Raw genomic sequence first — 18,523 nt, forward strand, 5'->3', positions numbered from 1 at the left:
AAATTCTTTAGTACTTATAAGTTCAACAAAGCAATTTTAAAAGGCAGAGAGAGCAGTTTCTTAAGTATCCAAAACTACTTCATCTAGAATATTTAAACAAATGTATCCCAAATTCTATAATACAACATGTTCAAAAATCTAGTTTCCTTAGAGGAAATCCTTTGTATGGGGAATAATCTTAGGGATCCCCTGGGCTTACACCAATGGGTTAACAAGACATAAAGAAATACAAAGCCATAGGATGCTCACACCCAAGTTTGGTAAACAAGATTAGGCAAATAAGAATAGAGAAGGGGGTCTTAGCCCCCCAGAATAAAGGTGGGCTAGGGCCCCAAAATAAAGCAGGGAGGTTCAAAGGCACCCAGAATAGGGAGGGGCAAAGGCCCCAATATAGAACATAGGTATATAAATAAACAAGATTAGATATTCAGGGTGGAAGCACCCCCAATTTAGTACTATAGCAGAAAGCTGCTTTCACAGGAAGGAAGGACCAAGTTAGGTAAATAGGTAAACCGGGCTATAGACTGCTGCTCTGCCCTGCAGGGCGAAGTTGCCCAGAGTGGAGATGGTTAACAAAAGAAAGGTGCCTTGTTAACTCTGAGGTCTTGTGTCCTACCTGTCTCATCCCCTAGGCTAGCTAAGATAAACAGAGGTGGTGCCTCATGTCCTCTGTAAATAACCTTCCACTCAGAGCCAGGATTTTGTTTTGTATTAATCCAAACCCCTAACCCTGAATGTCTTCAAGACCCCTTTTCCCTCACGTCCCCAAGTTAATGTTCACAGATTCATTGTCTCTTTGTGCACATCCAACATCATGTTTATAAGTCTTCTGATCCTAATAAAAATGGGGCTAAGACCCTTATTCGGGGCTCTTGTCTTTTCCCAGACATTAACCATCTCTCGCTTTTCATCCTGTGTCCCACTCTTTTGCTGGCCAAAAGAGAACTTTAGACTTAGAGTCTACCATACCTTTGTAAAGAATTTGACCAATTTCATATTATAAGAAGTTACCCAACAGAGGAGCACTAGTGAATAACAACCATAGACTAAGTCAAAGCAAACAGTGTAAAAATTAGGTGATATTTCCCAAATTCTATAAAGATGAAAAATAACATAATCTTTTGCAACTCTTACTGAATTGAATTCGAGAATTATTCTTATACCTGTTGAACTCTACAACACCACATTCACTTACCTGTTTGTAAGAGCCACTTGGTATAATTGAAAATCTTGCATTCTTCCAACAAACTGCTCTAATCCTGCAGAATACACATAATATACATCATATAAGAAGTTGCAGTTTCCCAAGCAGTGGCTGACAAATAAATAAATAAATCAGTTGAGCATTTGACTCTTGATTTTGGCTCAGGTCATGATTCCAGGGTCATGGGATTGAGCCTCATGTCAAACTCCATGCTAAGCATGAAGCCTGCTTAAGATTCTTTCTCTCTCTCCCTCTGCCCCTCTTTCCCACTCATTCTGTCTCTCTAAAATAAAATAAAAATAAAATAAAATAAAATAATCATAGTGTTTTCCATAGACATTGCAAAATTTAAGCCAAAGTGAATATTTTGCCCAGCCTGTTTACTGACCCAACTTGTTGTCTTTCTCCAGAAGCTGCCTCCCCAAATATTTTTTTATTTATTTTAATTGGAGTAGAATTGGCACACAATGTCACATTATTTTCAGGGGTACAACAAAATAATTCAACTCTATATGTTATATTATGCTCACCACAAGTGTAGCTCCTATCTGTCACCATAAAATGCATTACAATACCATTGATTCTATTCCCTATGCTGTACTTCTCATCCCTGTGACTTATTCATTCCATAACTCCCCAAATCAAATTTCTCTCTAGTTTATAAACCTATAAATCTATCATGTTATCAATGCTAAATTTGATTGTCATCTACTTTCATCTGCAATTCCCAGAGCATTTGCATTGCCAAGAGGAAGTCTCCCAACCTGTTCTATCACCACCACCCCACCCCCCTGCCCCTGTTCTGTCTCCAAGCTCCAGAGTATCATTTTGGGTCATCTCCAAACTTAGATTAATGCCTAGTCTAGAAAATCTCCAGTAAATGAGGATAAATTGAAAACCTCCTATTCATAAATTTTGAGTTATTCACATATATCAATGGTATTCTAGCTCAGTCTCAAAATTCCATTACCTCCTGAGAATTCTTCTAAGACAAGCCAGATTCAAAGTCCACTCTGCATTGAATTAGGTGAACTTTCAAGGTGTAGGTAGATATCAACCTTAAATCACACATTGCTTCATTAATTCATTTAGCAAATATTTATTTAGAATTTAATAACAGGTAAGCCCAAGAGAATGGGAACAGAAAAACCTAAAAAAACAAAAAACAAAAAACAAACAAACAAACAAAAAAACCTACCACCTCTCGGGTTTGTTATTATGCTTCTAATAATGAGGAAAATTTGATTAAATGGAATAATTCTAGCCAGAGTCTGGATCATAGGAACAGAAGAGGGGATGTGATCTACCTTATTGTGCCAATTCAATAATTATTTTTAGGGCAATTAAATTTAGGGCAATGGCCAACTTACCAAATGACCATTTCCTCAAAAGTTCGTTTACTTGAGAGAGAGAGAGTGCAACTGGGGGAGGGGCAGAGAGGGAGGGGAGAAAGAGAGAGAGAGACAGAGACAGAGAGACAGAGAATCTTAAGCAAGCTCCATGCCCAGTGTTGAGCCAGATGCAGGATCTGGTCCCACAACCCTGGGATCATAACCTGAGCTGAAATCAAGAATCGGATGCTCAACCGACTGAGTCACCCAGGTGCCCCAGTGTGTTTGTTTTTAAGCTATTGTCCTTTTGTCTTGATAAGAGTTTTAAAGAATATTTGATCTATCTTTGTTGCTGCTCCTTGGTGGTGATATGGAAGAAACTGGGGCAGGGTAAGGATATATCTGATGAATAAAAGATGTCGAGTAGAATTAGCACACCAAATAGTCTGAGATATTGATCTCAGAAGCAGGAGAAGATGAATGAGCAAAGAGGGTGACATTTGGCATGAGTATGTGTCTGTGTAAATGTATATGTGCACGTGTGTGTGTATATATGTTTGTGCGCACATGTTTGTGTGCACATGCATATATACATATATATATACATATATATTATATTTTAAAGGACATTTAAGAAAGTAATCAAGAATATTTTATCTATTAATATTTTTTCATAAATATAAATATTTCAAACCATATACTCTAAGAAAAAACTATGTTTATGGACTTTCCCTCTCCACCCCTCTGCCTCGGTCTTTCACGTACCCCACAACCTGAGGTCCACAGGAAGAAGGTGGACTACACAGCCTCCTGCTCTGACTTTTCAGTAAGGAGAGTTGCTGTATCCTATCTGTCCAGAAACAAGTGCAAACTAGTTATTTATTAAATTGGTGTTATGAAGACAAAACAAGAAAATACTATAAAAGTCTGCACAAATTTTTAGAATTCCAACACCATTTGCTTTAAAATGTGTAATTGAAAGAAATAAGAAAATACAATAATTTGTTCATAGGTGAAGTGGCCATCCAGAAAACTTGATAAATTGATCTGGATCTAAGACCTAAAGTTAAGCAAAGTAGGGAATGGCAGAGGAAGGATATGCCTTTCTTGAAGATAGGAGGAAAGATGGGAGGAACAGGTATGAATATGGCTAACTTATCGTATGCTTGTGTGTTTTTGTAGGGGAGTGGTGAAGACAAACAGAAAAAAAACTACTCATGGTATTAATTGTCTTTCTGAGATAAGAGGTAATGAATATTGTCTTCCTAAATGAAGGAAGCTGGATCTACCTTCTGTTTATTTCTTTACCTTCACGTCTTCACACTCAAACCACATCCAACCCTTATCTCCCTAGCCTCCGCTATAACCCTTGCTGTAGTTCCACATCCTGAATTTAAAAGTGCCCCACTGTTGAATGTTTTATCTCAAATAACCCAGAAAACACAGATCATAAAAAATATGAGAGAATCATTTGTGATTTTCAAAGGCCTAATCTAACTGAAAGCAAAAATAATGAATGTTTTGATTTTGTCAAAGCCAGAATCATGGTTTTAAATTGTCAAGGTGGCTGTACTCTTTTATGCATTCATTCATTCAACAAGTATTTACTGATTGCCTATTATGTGTTAGGCACTTTCACAGGTTCCAGGGATATATCAGTTCACAAGATAGGCGCAAAACCCCAAAAACTTATTTTACGGAGCTTGCATTTAAGCAGCTAGATGAGCATAATACATGAGTAATTTACATAGTACACTAGAACATGATAAATGCTATGAAAATTTGGGGAAATTAGAGAAGCTTGGAAAGCATAGACTGGAGTTTTAATTTGGATGGTATGTTCAAGAGAGGCCTCATTGAGAATGTGGTATTGACAGGAGAAAGGGAATGAATCATTCATATATCTAGGGGCAAAATATTCCAGACAGGAGCCAATGAGTGCACAGACCCCTAAGGCAGTATGCTTGGCATGTGAGAGGAACTGCAAGGAGCCAGCATCCAGGAGCAGAATAATAGAGGGGAGGCTATTGGAAGATTAGGTCAGACAAGTAACTGGCTGGGGGGAAAGGGGTTCAAGTCATTAAAAGCCTTGCAAACCTACTGTAAAGACTTTGATTTTTATTCTGAATGAAATAGGAAGACACTGGAGGGTTTAGAGGAGAGGACTGACATGATCTCAGGTTTATTCAAAAGTGTTAAGAATAGAATGGAGAGGACAAGGGTACAGGTAGTGAGACCAGTGAAGCTATTATAGTAATCCAAGTGAAAGATGATAATAGTCAGACCAGGGTGTAGAAGTGGAGGTGTACATTTCAATACTGATAAATTAGAATTAACTTCCTATATTTTAATAATAGTTAAAGGGAAGCTCTGCTGCAGAGGAATAATAAAATATATTTTATCATCTATAAAATAAAGGGGCTGTGTTTTATGACCTTTAAAAACCATTTTAGTTGTAAATTTTGGAGTCTGAACATAGAAAAATCACATCCTCTACTGAAGAATTCATATTTGAAAAAAATATCCAAAGCAAGAAGTGAGAAAAAATTCTCTAAATACCTATAGTTAATGTGAATCATCCATTCTAAATAAGAGAATTATGATTTTGGTTTCAGTGGGAAATATCTTAAAATATTTTGAGGATTAAGATCGATTTTACTCCTTCCTTTCCTAGTTGCCAATTCCTTAACAGTAGATATTCATTGGAATAAATAGTCTATAAAAAGATTCTTCTTTGAAAAAATATTCATATGGCCAAAATATGTCTAAATAATATAAATGGGTCAGGGAAACAGTCAGACTCATACCGGAAAGATCTCATAATTGTCTACTCAGAAAACAGATAATGACTGGGAAAAGGCAGTACATCCACATTATAACAGGTGGCATAGCAAAATTAGATAAATGGGAACAGTGTAAGTAATCTAATATATAAATCAGGGTAAAAATAGGTTTTCAAAAAACCTAAATTAATAAATGTCACAGCCACTGGAAAGGAAGAAATAAAACTGCCCCTATTTGTGGATAACAGGAGTGTCTACTTAAAGAATTCCAGTGAATCTACATAAAAGCTACTAGAAAAAGTGAACTTAGCAATTTTATATGATACAAGTTAAATATACAAAAGTCAATTCAATTCTTATATACTAGTGATGAAACACTGAAAATAAATTTTTTAAGTATGATTTGTATTAGCCACAAAACATGAAACACTAATTATAAATCTAACATAACATGACAGTGTCTGTAGGGAGAAAAATGCAAAACAATGATGAGAGAAATTACAGGATGTCATTATGAATGGCAGAGAAAGAACAACTGAAAATTCTCTCTTCCATAAAAGCAATGAAAACTCTAGCAAAGAGTGTCAAAACAACTTCTCTGAGACTCTGTAAATTAACCAAAACTCTGCCACAATCCAGGGAGGTTTTATTTTTAATCTCTGAACATCAGTAAGAATAGCATGTTTTTTTTTTTTTTTGGGGGGGGTGGCATTTTAACTTTCTCTGTTCCCATCCTCCTCTCTGCCACTCAGTGGTAACCTTGAAAATAAATATCCACGATAACAGTGAGAAACAGCAGCCTAGCAGCCACTGGAGAAATCAGAATGAAATTGGAGTTCTTACAAAGCTCCAACCTCAGAAAATTTAGTCTGTCTGACAATACCTTAGAAAACCCATGAGCAAGACTTGAACAGACTCAGAGCTTCCCAGTGGAAACAGTCATTTCTCTATGGATGTTTGTTGGAAATAATCAGTAGCAACTGCTTACCATCGCAGTTGCCTGAGGTAGAGATAATAGTTGGGTAAACAACAAACAAAGCAAAAAAGTTAAATAGAAAAGCTGAAGCATAAATGTCCATAGGGAGTTTTGCAAAGCTCTGAAATATTACTGGAAATCTAGAATGCCATGCACATATAAAGCCTATGTGCATGCTCAAGAGAAACCTGAGAAGAACCTAAGTTCTCACCTCTGCTTGACATTCTGGCTCTGCACAAGCAGGTAGTGGTGACTAAAGAAGACAGCTTATCTGTTTAAACATTAGAGGCACACTTTAACACAAATACAGAGCTTTAAGCAAAGACTGAAAAACTTATTCATTCTAGGAATTTAAGAAATTCTCTCTTCAAACATTTAGCTGAGCACTAAGTTAATTCAACACAGAAGTCAGTGCCCACATGTGACAATAATATAGACTGTATGTAAATCAGGTCAGTCACTAAACAAGAAAGCAGCAATAAACAGAAGCATAAAAAAACATGAGAAAGGGAAGAATGATTTCCAGATTTGCTATATTATTTAAACATCCAGTTTTTAACAAAAAAAGTGACACATGCAAAAACAACAACAAAAGAAACTATGGTTAACAGGTTGATACAGAGTGGAAGGAAAAGCAGTCATAGAAACTTGGTCAATTGTAAGTCCATACATTAAACTTAGCAGACAAAGACTTTAAATCAACTATTTTAAACAGTTGCTCAAAAAACTAAAGAAAGGATGAAAATGGTGCCTCAGTAAATAGAGAATATGAGTAAGGAGACAAATTGTGAAAATAGAAATTCACTAGAGGAGTTCAATATTAGATACAAATGGCAGAAGAAGGAATTGATGAACATGAAGATAGGTCAAATTAGGTTATTCAGTCTGAGGAAGAAGGAAAAAGTAATGCAGAAAAATAAACAGAGCCTCAGAAAACTGAGACACCATCAAGTGTACCAACATAAGTATAATAGGAATCCCAAGAAAAGATATAGAAAAAAGAGCAGAAAAAATATTTTTAAAAAATTACTAAAACTTTTTCAGATTTGATGAATACCATTACCTACACATCCAAGAAGCTCAATGAACTCAAAGAAGGATAAATTCAAAAAGATCTACACCTAGAGATATTATTATCAGACTGTTGGAAAACAAAGAGAAAATCATGAAAGCAGCAAGAGAGAAATGACCCATCTGATACAAAGTATGTTCAATAAGATTAACAACATAATTTTAATCAGAAACCATGGAGGCCAGAAGGCAGCGGGATGACATATTTAGGGCACTGAAAGAAAAAATATTGCCAACCAAATATTCTCTCCAGTAAAACTATTCTTCAAAAATGAAGGACAGATTAAAACATTCCCAGATAAACAAAATTGGAGAGAATTGTGACTAGTAGACATGCTTCATATAAATTACTAAAGTAAACTTTTATGTTGAAATAAAAGGACACTAAACAATAACTCTAATGTACCTGAAGAAATAAAGAGCCCCTGTAAAGTAACTACAAATATAAATATATAAGATAATATAAATGCATTTTTATTTATAATACTTTCTCTCCTGATTTAAAAAAACAACTGCATAATACAATAATTATAATTCTGTGTTGACGGACATCTAACACCATAATTTGAATGACAATAACAAGGGGGAGGGAAAAAAAACTAAATAGATACAAAGTTTTTGTATACTATTGAAATTAATTTGGTATTGGGGTGCCTAGGTGGCTCAGTAAGTTAAGAGTCTTATTCTCAATCTTGCTCAAATCATGATCTCACAGTTTGTGAGTTCAAGCCCCTTAGAATTCATTCTACCACACTCTCTGCTCCACCTCTGCTCATGCTGTCTTTCTCTCTCAAAATATGTAAACTTAAAAAAAAAGAAGTTGGTATTAATGAAAACTAGATTATGTTAATTTTAATATCCTGGGAAACTACTAACAAAATAACAAATAGTAAAAAAAAATGACGAGGAGGTTAAAATGGTATACTAAAACATATTAACACAAAAGAAGATATTAATGGAGAAATAGAGGAACAAAAAAGACATATAGAAAATAGCAAAGTGACATTTCAACTACCTTATCAATAATTACATTAAATGGAAATAGGGTAAACACCTCCCAGAAAAGGAGATGTGGGAAGAATGGGGGCAAAAAACAGAATCCAACTATATGCTTCCTAGGAAAGACAAACTCAAAGAAACAAATAGATTCAAAGCTAAAAGACAGAAGGAAGACATACTACATAAACTGTAGCCAAACACATTCCCAATAACCAAGGGAAAAATCCCCAAAATACCTAGAAGTTCCTTTAAGACAAATGAAAAAAAACAACAAAACACACTTCATGAGTTTCAGGTAAAGTGTTGCTTAAAGAGAAATACAGCTATAAATATCTATATTAAAGAATAAAGTAATGAAATCAATGACCTAATATTCTACCTTAAGAAATTAGAGGGAAAAAAAAGAGTAAACTTCACCCAAGGCAAGCAGAAAGAAGCAAGTTATAAAGATTAGAGTAGACATAAATGAAATAGAAAATAGAAAAACAATAGGGAAAAACAACAGAAGTTTATCCTTTGAAATGATTAACAAATCTGACAAACATTTAGCTTGACTGACAAAGAAAACAAAGGACAGAAAAGTCAAATCAGGAATGAAAGAAGGAACATTACAAATGATCTTACAGACATGAAAGATTGTAAGATAATTCTGTAGACTGTTTACTAACGATTAGATAATCTTGATAAGATGAACAAATTCCACAAAAGGTACAAACTACTGAAACTGACTCAAGAAGAAATAGGCATTCTGAGTAGTTTTAATAAGCAAAGAGAATAAATTAGTAATAAAAACAACTACACACAAAGAAAATCCAGGACCACATGCCTTCAACTGGTGGATTCTTCTAAACATTTAAACAAGGAATAACTCCAATCCCTCACAAGTTCTTCCAAAAGAAATAGAAGAGGAAGAAACACTTCTCAACTCATTCATAGACTGAATCAGAATTCATAGATTCATAGAATCATCTCATTCTGATACCAAAACCAATAAAGACATCATAAGAAAGTTACAGATTAATATGTTTTATGAATATAGAGGTAAAATCTTCAACAGAACACTAGTAAACTAAATCAAACACCATAAATAAAAAGATTATGTACCATAAGCAACTGAGATTTATCCCAGAGATACAAGGCTGGTCCAATATGTGAATACTGAATAATGCATAATATTGATGGAATAAAGGATAAAAAACAAATGATCCTCTTCATAGATTCAGGAAAGGCACTTGCCAAATTCCAACACTATTTCATTATAAAAACAAGCTATGAAAGAAGGGAAGTTCCTCTGCTGGAAGCCGAGCTATCCAACCAGCCTGATGGTAGGGCCCGGGCGGTGGACGGATCGGGACGGCGTGGTGGCCCACCAACAGTGAAGCTTCTTGTACTCCTGCTTTTATGTAATTTGGCCTTGGCGTTGGTCAGGGCAGCCCCCCTACCAATGAAAGTACCTGGGGAATTGCCAGTTCGGGAATTGCCCACGACGGGCCCCCAGGGAAAAGAACCACTGGGGAAAGAAATAAGAGTCTGCAGGAAATTACGCGGCCCTACATCCAGCCCTTGCTGCCCCCTATAAACACTCCTCTACCTAAAGGGAGGATAGCCCCATATATTTCCCAGCCAAGGAGGGGGACAAATGGGTTCGAAATCCCCACTCCAGCAACAAAGGAATGTATCTATGGATACAAGTTACTCCAACCCCGAGGTCCACTTGGTCCCCAGGAAGCATTCCAGATGATAACTGTACCTGGTGGGTTAAGGTACAGAATGGTTCATTAGTTCCTAGGTATACATTGTCTCTCTGGGAGCACATAAGGCGTGGGCTCCCAGGGCCCTCTTGGCTCCCTCCCGGCACCCCAGACCAAAGCGAATACTCTTGTCCCTTGTACCACAGATGGCACAAAGGAACAATTAAGAAGTCATGTCCTTGTAAAACATTCCACTTGAGGTGTTGAGAGCTAGATGACCTTGAAAGGGTAGGAGGGAATGTTACTAGAAAATAACTATGTTGTTCCTTTATGGGTGATCACACAAAGGAACATTTTTAGAATTAGGTAATGCCGAGAAACATAGATAACGCACGCTACCAGGAATTTGCTAACAAATACAATGCCACGCTTGCTACAATAAAGCGGCCAGTCTAACACACTGCTGTTGTCTGTGTCCATTTTATTTTTGTTTTATTTTATTTTCACTTTTTCGCTGCTGCTGTTCATCCTTCGGGAACCCCTGGACCTGCTGGAGCTGGACTCCGGCATTCCTCATTGGATAAAGAACATTTATAAAAACCTACAGTTAGCGTTACACTTTGTGGTGAGAAAATAAATGTTTTCCCCCTGCAATCAGGAACAAGACACTAATGTCCACTCTTGCCCCTTCTATTCAACAGTGTTCTGGGCATACCAGCTAGGGCAATTAAGCAAGAATAATATACATTTTACAGAATAGAAGGGAAGAAAGATGAATGTGTCCCAGGAGAAATTTAAAATTATAGAATTTTATAAATTATAAAATGAGATAAAACTAATTCTCAACTTGGGAACAAATAAATGCTTTTGTTCATATAATGGGATATGAATAACACAACTACAAGGAATGAACCAGATCTCAAATAATTCCCCATTTTTGTGCAAGCACCAAGTTGAAAATACATTAAGAAGCCATTCTGTACATTTTAACATGAAGATAATAGCATATATTATGTTATTTAAGGATACTTACCTATATATTAGGTTTAACCATCTGAAATAGCCAGTATTTGGCCATTTTTAATGTAAAAAATGGCAATTTTATATGAGTCAACCTTATAACAAAATCATACAAATATACATGAGAATGATAAATGTAAATGTGTAACAGGAAAGGAGATCTTTAAGAATCTTTAAAAATTGCTTAAATACATTTTGAAATTTCAATTTCACATGTCCATTGCCTGGGAAATCACTGACATAAAGAAAGTGGGGGTATTTCTAAATTATTTTAGAAGGTTAGATGTTGCTATAAATGTTAAAGTCAAATAAATAGTAATAACAATGTGAAGTTAGTAAGATTAGATCTGTCCCTTGTGAACCAAAAGTTTTAGAAATAGAAGTATGATAATTAGCATAGGTAGTTTTAGAGACATCTACCCATAGGTTAAAAGAATTAAAGATAATTACTGAGTTTCTTTTTGGAAATAATATCTAACATGATATCAAACAGAATCCTCCTTTTTTAAAATAACAGAGCTTAAAGACTGAGCATCTCGACAATACCATTAATAGATTCACAGGTAAAGAACAAAATCTCAATGCAGTAAAATAAAAGCTAATATATCTCCTTTTAACAAAGACTTAGCTAATTGCCTTTCATCATTTCTATCAGGAATTCAAATTGAAATTAAAGGTATGCATGAAGAGATAGGTTAATTACCTGATTTCTATTTACTTCATTGTGACACTAAAGAAAACACTTTTTCTACAACAAATTTTAAAATAAATCATAAAAATCTAGAACTTCAAAATATGATGGTTCTAGAATAGAGTCAATCTTGCTCATTTTTTTTAAGTGCTCAAAATGGTAAGGGCTTCATGCCAAGAAAAAAACCTAGAGTGTGTTTTCTGGTTTTTTTGTTACTGTTATTGCTGTTTTTAGGCATCAAGAGAAAAGAATGAGAATATACTCCAATTATCATGTAACCATAAGAAGGAAATAAAGCTCCAAATGAAGCTATCATTGCAGACAATAAAAAAATAAGCATTTAATGTACAGTCATATACAATTAATACAGGTATTATTATACAATTGTACAATACATACAGTATTATAAAATTTCTTTAATGAAGGAAAGTTTGAAAATTCACCTCCAGAATCATTATTTAAATCAGTGAAAAGAAAGCTGTTATCCTGAAGAATCAAAGGATGGCCACAAAATAGTCAAGAGTAATTGAATCAGAGAACAGAGAACAGAACCTTATATTATGCTAATTTCATCCAATTCCTTTTCTTCTTTTCAGAACCAGTTTTCTGCAATATCTATACCCAAAGTCTCCTTTTCCTTACCATTTAGTCTCATGTTAAGTGATCTACATTCCCTTTTCTCTATCGCTAGACTGAAAGTGTACTCTTGATGGCCAACCTAGGTGTGATTTTCAGTCTTATAACTTCTCCTTAGTATTCTGGTGTTTGGTATTATTGAAGAACATCTTGAAATCATCATTTGTCTTCTAATATCCTAACCCTTGGGATACTTCTGAAGCTCCTTGGGTGCCTCTAATCTTTACCCCCATCTCCCAACCCTCTATCTGTAGCTATATACTCTTTTTTTCTAGTTTTCTCTCCTGCAATAATTTTATCTGCTTCTAGAACTTCAAAAATAACCTCTATAAGGAATATTCTTACCTCCATATCACTAACCCTAAATCAATCCTCAAATCCAGTCTCCTGTCTCAAACGACATTTTGCCATTTCTACTTGGCTATTCCATTTCTATCTCAAATAATCAACATTAATTCCCTTAAGCTCACTCTCCTTTCCCTCAGTTCCTCCCCTGCATTAACCTTTCTCTCCTTTTCTTCTTCTCTGCTCTCCTCTCCACCTCATATATGCACACATATACACACAAAATCCCAACATCCCTATTTCTCTTTATGATACACCTTTGACTTCTTCTTCTCCTTTAATCACCAGTATCTGCTCAACTACTCCTTTGTAACATTTTCCATTCTCACAGAGCAAGTCCATTAGAAATCACATCTGGAACACTGCCAGAGAGGTGAGGCTGACAAACTAATTTTAGCTATATCCATATACTCTACCCTTCAGATCCTCTCACTTCATCCACTTGTTGAGCAAACAGCAAATATTTATTGAATGGCTATCATGTGACAGGCAATCTTCCAGGCTCTAGGGATACATCAGAGAACAATGTAAACAAACAAAAAAATCACAGAATTTATATTCTAGAAGGGAAAACGTATGTATACAATAAAAATACTAAGTAACTCATATACTAAGTTAAAATGGTAAGTTCCATGAAGAGAAAAAAAAGCAGCATAATGAGGGGCAAAACGTGGGGAACTGGAGGGTTGTAGGGAAGATTTCATTAAGAAGGCAATATTTGAGCAGACCCAAAGAGAGGGAGTCAGCACTATGGAAATCTGAAGGTATAGACTTCCAGTCTAAAGGAACAGTGAATACGGAAAAGACCCTAAGACAGAAGTGGGCTTCGCATATTCAAACAACAGCAAAAAGGCCAGTTTGGGTGAAACAAAGTGAGAAAAAGAAATGGTAGCAATAGTAACGCCAGAGAAGTAACTGTAGTCAGATCATGTAGGTCTTATAGGCCATCATAAAAATGGTGGCTTTCACTCTGGTGAGGTAGGAAAATAATAAAGCATTTTGAACACAGAAGTAACATGATCTGACTCATGAGTAACGGAACAATCCTGGCTATTGTGTTGAGAAAAAAGTGGATGGCAGGGTGGAGGCAGTTAAAAGACTTTGCATTAATCCACGCAAGAGCAGCAACCATGCCCTGGACTGGGGTAGCTCTAGAGCGAGTGTGAGTTGGAATCAAAATCTGGACATATTTTGAAGGTAACATCAACAGGACTCTTCTGATACATATGTCAAATGTGAGAAGAACTGGCAAGGACTCCAATCTTTCCTTCTGAAATAGTGGAAAATGAAATTGCACTTACCTGAAATGGGGAGGATTATAGAAGAAATAGTATGTGTATCAAAGTAAGAGGTCTAAAACATCCAAATTTCAGTTTTGGAAAAACATGAGCTATAAATTAAGCATCCAAATGGAGATTTTAGATAGTCTGATGTAGCATTCTGGAATTTAGGAAAGAGGCTGGGGGAACAAGGAAGGAAGATAGATTTCGATTTAGAATTTAAGCCACTTAGACAGTATTTAAAACTTTGAAGTGGGAGGTGATGTTTAAGGGAGTGCATGTCTACAGACATGGAAACAGAACCAAGGTGTGAGTCCTAGAGTACCAATGTTAAGAAAGCCAAGTGGATAAACAGGAACCAGGAAATCAAATTGAGACACAGCAACTAGAAATTCAGGGACAAACCGGGAGATAATGTGGTCTTAGACACCAAGTGAAGAAAGTATAACAAGGAAGGAGTGCTCTCAACTCTTTTCAGTGATGTTGATGGGTCAAATAGGATAAAGATGTGAAATTAACTATCAGATTTATGACGTGAAGGTCAGCAGAGATTTGACAAGTATAATTTAAATGTTGTGGTGAGCTAAAGCCTGACTGTAGACAGTAGAACTGGAAAAGAAAGAGTGCTATCACTGGCAAAACAAGGAGGAAGTTTTGCTTAAAAAGAGGAACAAAGAAACAAAACAAAACACTTACTCTGGTGGAGGATGTGGGAGTTAAGAAAAAAATTTAATGGAAGAATCATACCATATCTGTATGTCCTTGACATGTTCCATTAATACTAGAGAAGTTCCAAAACACTAGAAAACACGATACAGGAGCAAATGGGGAAAAATGCTGTGAAAATTACCTTGATAAGATCTAGATTATATGACAGAGGTGGATAAATACAGCAGTGGGAATTTATAGTAGTTATTTTATTACTTGTTTTAATTTCCTCGTGAACTGGAAGGTATTATCATCAGCAGAGGGTCAGGATAAGAAGTAAATTTAAGGACAGAACAAAACGTGTACACAGTTACCCAAAGGCAGAACGTGAATGCGTAAGGGAAATACGGAATGAACCTAGGGCAGCATCATAGGCACATAGGAGGTTTATGGTCATAAATGTTAGGTGGCACAAGTCATCCTGATTGGGTCTATTTAACCAATCCAGGGTGTTGCCATGGTAATTCTAGCAAGTGAGGAAAAATAAAAAGCAAAGGAGTCAAGGTGTGTGCAAGGAAGTGATTCTAATATTTGACCATGATACTTAAGCTCAATAAGAAGGGACAGAACGCAACAAGGGAGTGAGAGACAGGGGAAAGTTGTTTCAGTAAATTGATTAAACATCCCAGAGGTGTTGAAGAATGGCTGGATTCAGGGCACCAGAGGGTGCAAGTTGATAAATATTAGCATATATCTGACAGAAAAAGGAAATGCACAATATTTATATGCTATACAAACTGATTAAAATACTGCTTCTGGACAAAGGGAGCTCTAGGAGGCACAGACATGAAAAATAACAATAAAAAAAAAGTGAGGAATTGTCACTACCTTTCAGCTTCAAATACTGGCAGTGAATAGATTTCGGGCAAACCAAAATAAATAAAAAACAAAAAAACACGTTAAAAGTTTAAAAAGCCAGAGGTACAGTTAGGATCCCAAAAGGCCAAAAATTACTCCAGAAAAAGTTATAAGAGATAACTACAAGGTGAATGCCTAAATTCCACAAAAATAATCCTTGAGGCCAAATAATAATCCTTCTAGGTCCAGACAGCCAGAGACTGGCCATCGCTGAGACAGCCTAGCAGACACCAGAGTTAAAGCAGAGAGTTGGACAAAGAAAGAAAAGAGGCACAGATTAGATGTTACAATAATGGTTGGACTTCATCTTCGGATTAAGACATGGACAGATGCAAGAGACCATCACTTTACTATCAACCCAACAACCAAATTATGCCAGAAAAACTATAAAATCATTTTTAACCCCTGAGAAAGTAGAGGACACAAAGAAATCTAAACAAATTAAATTCTACAAAGGTACAAGCCTTTCATAGGAGAGATGAGACCCAGGACTGCTGGTCTCCCTAACAGAGAAGCAAGAGGTGGGAGAGTCAGCCATAGTACCCTAGAACAACAGCTTAGAATTCCAAAGGGCCCAAGCACACAGTGAGTCTGCACCCAGCCCGATTCTATCCTCAAACATCTGAAACCAGTGGTAAATGACATAACATTGAAACTGTAATAAAGCCCACATCCAGATCAACTTCAAATCAGTTTGACGTTATTCTTCTCCTACTCACTTTCCTCAACAACCCCCCAACGCGCTCACTCGCTCTCTCTCTCTCTCTCTCTCTCTCTCTCTCTCTCTCTCGAAGCCTGATAGAGTGCTCTTTCCTCTAGAGGTAAATATTATTCATTTCTGTCTTTCCAAACCTATATACAATGTCTAGTACACAATATTCATAGACACATGAAGAAGAAAATGTGGCCCATTGTAAAGACAGGAAACCATTAATAGGAGGTGATGCAGATATGGCCCAGACATTAGTTATTAAATAAGGATATGAAAATACCTAAGACAAAAATACTAAAAGATCTAGTGGAAGTGGTGACTGACAACATGTGCGAATGGATGGGGGAAATCTGAGTAGAGAGATCACATCTACCAAAAAGTAGCCAAATAGGAATGCTGGAAATGAAAAGTATGAGATTAAGAATGAAGACTTTTCTACATAAGCTTAACAGCAGCCTAAATAAAACAGAGAAAATGATCAGTGCATATCAAGGCAGGTCCATGGAAAATATGCAAAGAGAAACACCAAAAGAAAAGAGTATGGGGAAAAATTTTCAGGATCTGTGGGATGATATCCAGTGTTCTAAAATAATTGTAACTGAAGTCCTAGAGAAAAAGAAGGAAAATGGAAAAACAAGAAAGAAAATTTTTAAGAGATGGTTATCAAGAACATCTGAAAGTAATGAAAACATCACTTCACACATCCAAGAGTCTGATCAAACCTCAACCAGGGTAAACATAATAAAAACTACACATAGGCACTACTTAGTTCAACTGTTAACATCCAAGGGAAAACCTTAAAAGCAGCAAGGGAAAAACAACCTACCACATTCAAGCGAACATTGATATGAATGACGGCTTGACTTCTCGTCAGAAAAAAATGAAGGGCAGAAGACAATAAATTATAATTCTTTAAAGTGTTGGGAAAACGTTAACAATTATCAATTTGGAATTCCTGTAAATGGAACCAGTGAAAATATCCTTCAAAAATAGAGATAAATTAAAGACATTTTTAAAAGTTGAGTTTGTTTCTCACAGACTGAATCGTAAGCAATGGAAAAGGAAGCACTTCAGGCTGAAGATAAGTTAACACCAGATGGAATACAGGAGTTTCAGGAAACAATGACACATACCAGAAAGGGTTAATCTTTAAAGAGAAAAAGAAATTATTTCATGGGGTTTACCTACACAAAGTACTTTCAAACATCTAGCACATCATTACTCAAAATTTAACATTCTTCCCTCCTCACCCCAGGAAAATTTTGACTCTGAGCCAAAAAAATTGATACAGTTTATGACCATCATTTAAAAATACTTAAGTTTCACAAAATCAATAAGCTTTAACATGGCAAAATTTGATTAAGTACCTTTCATGAACCATGTCCATATTATTTGTAAGTTTTACAAGTACCTTGAAAAGTATGTACACACATGACAAATTAGAAAAATTAGGAAAACAAATCAGGAAATTGGATTGAGAAGTAAAATTCTTTTTTTTTAAGTTTTTTAATGTTCTTTTATTTTTGAGAGAGAGAGAGAGACAGCACGAGTGGGGGAGGGGTAGAGAGAGAGAGAGAGGGAGGGAGACACAGAATCCTAAGCAGGCTTCAGGCTCTGAACTGTCAGCACAGAGTCGAACATGGGGCTCAAACCCACCAACTGTGAGATCATGACCTGAGCTGAAGATGGACGCTCAACCGACTGAGCCACCCAGGTGCCCCGAGAAGTGTAATTCTTTGCCAAAATCACCTGACTTTTAAGAAGTAGAGCTGGGATTCAAACCCAATTCTTTCTTATTCTAAATCTCATGCCTTGTTTCTTAGGTACTAATTATTACAGCAATAGTAATTTGTATGTCCAATAACCTAAATGTCCAATGTAGATGTGTGTTTTGTCAACCCATGTTCAATTCAGAGCGCATTATACTACATACTCTTGCTTTTTCTTGTACTAACACGTCACGAACCTACTCCTCTGTCTCTACAAATAGACATACTTCCTTTCTCTTAGTTTTGCATATTTTCCAATTTAAGTATAATTTAAACTTTACTTAATCAATTCCCTTTTGAAATGTTTAATTGGTTCCAATTATTTGCTACTTTAATTCTACAATGAGTACTTTTGAGTACATATTTAAGGTTTTCTCTAATTATATTCTTGAGATATATCCTGGAAGTAGAATTCTTGGATTAAATAGTCTCCACATTTTTACTTATTG

At 35.9% G+C, this 18,523-nt stretch overlaps 1 protein-coding gene across 1 annotated transcript in view; it reads right to left on the reverse strand.

Annotated features, from left to right (window-relative positions):
* The window catches only part of USH2A (usherin), a 739,358-nt gene that overhangs the window by 655,093 nt on the left and 65,742 nt on the right, over nucleotides 1–18,523 (reverse strand). Inside the window, exon 4 of the mRNA XM_030302386.1 lies at nucleotides 1,196–1,259. Coding sequence (XP_030158246.1) covers nucleotides 1,196–1,259 — 64 coding nt within the window. The remainder of the gene's footprint in view (nucleotides 1–1,195; nucleotides 1,260–18,523) is intronic.

The sequence above is a fragment of the Lynx canadensis genome, chromosome F1, assembly GCF_007474595.2.
Source record: "Lynx canadensis isolate LIC74 chromosome F1, mLynCan4.pri.v2, whole genome shotgun sequence".
Taxonomy (NCBI): Eukaryota; Metazoa; Chordata; class Mammalia; order Carnivora; family Felidae; genus Lynx; species Lynx canadensis.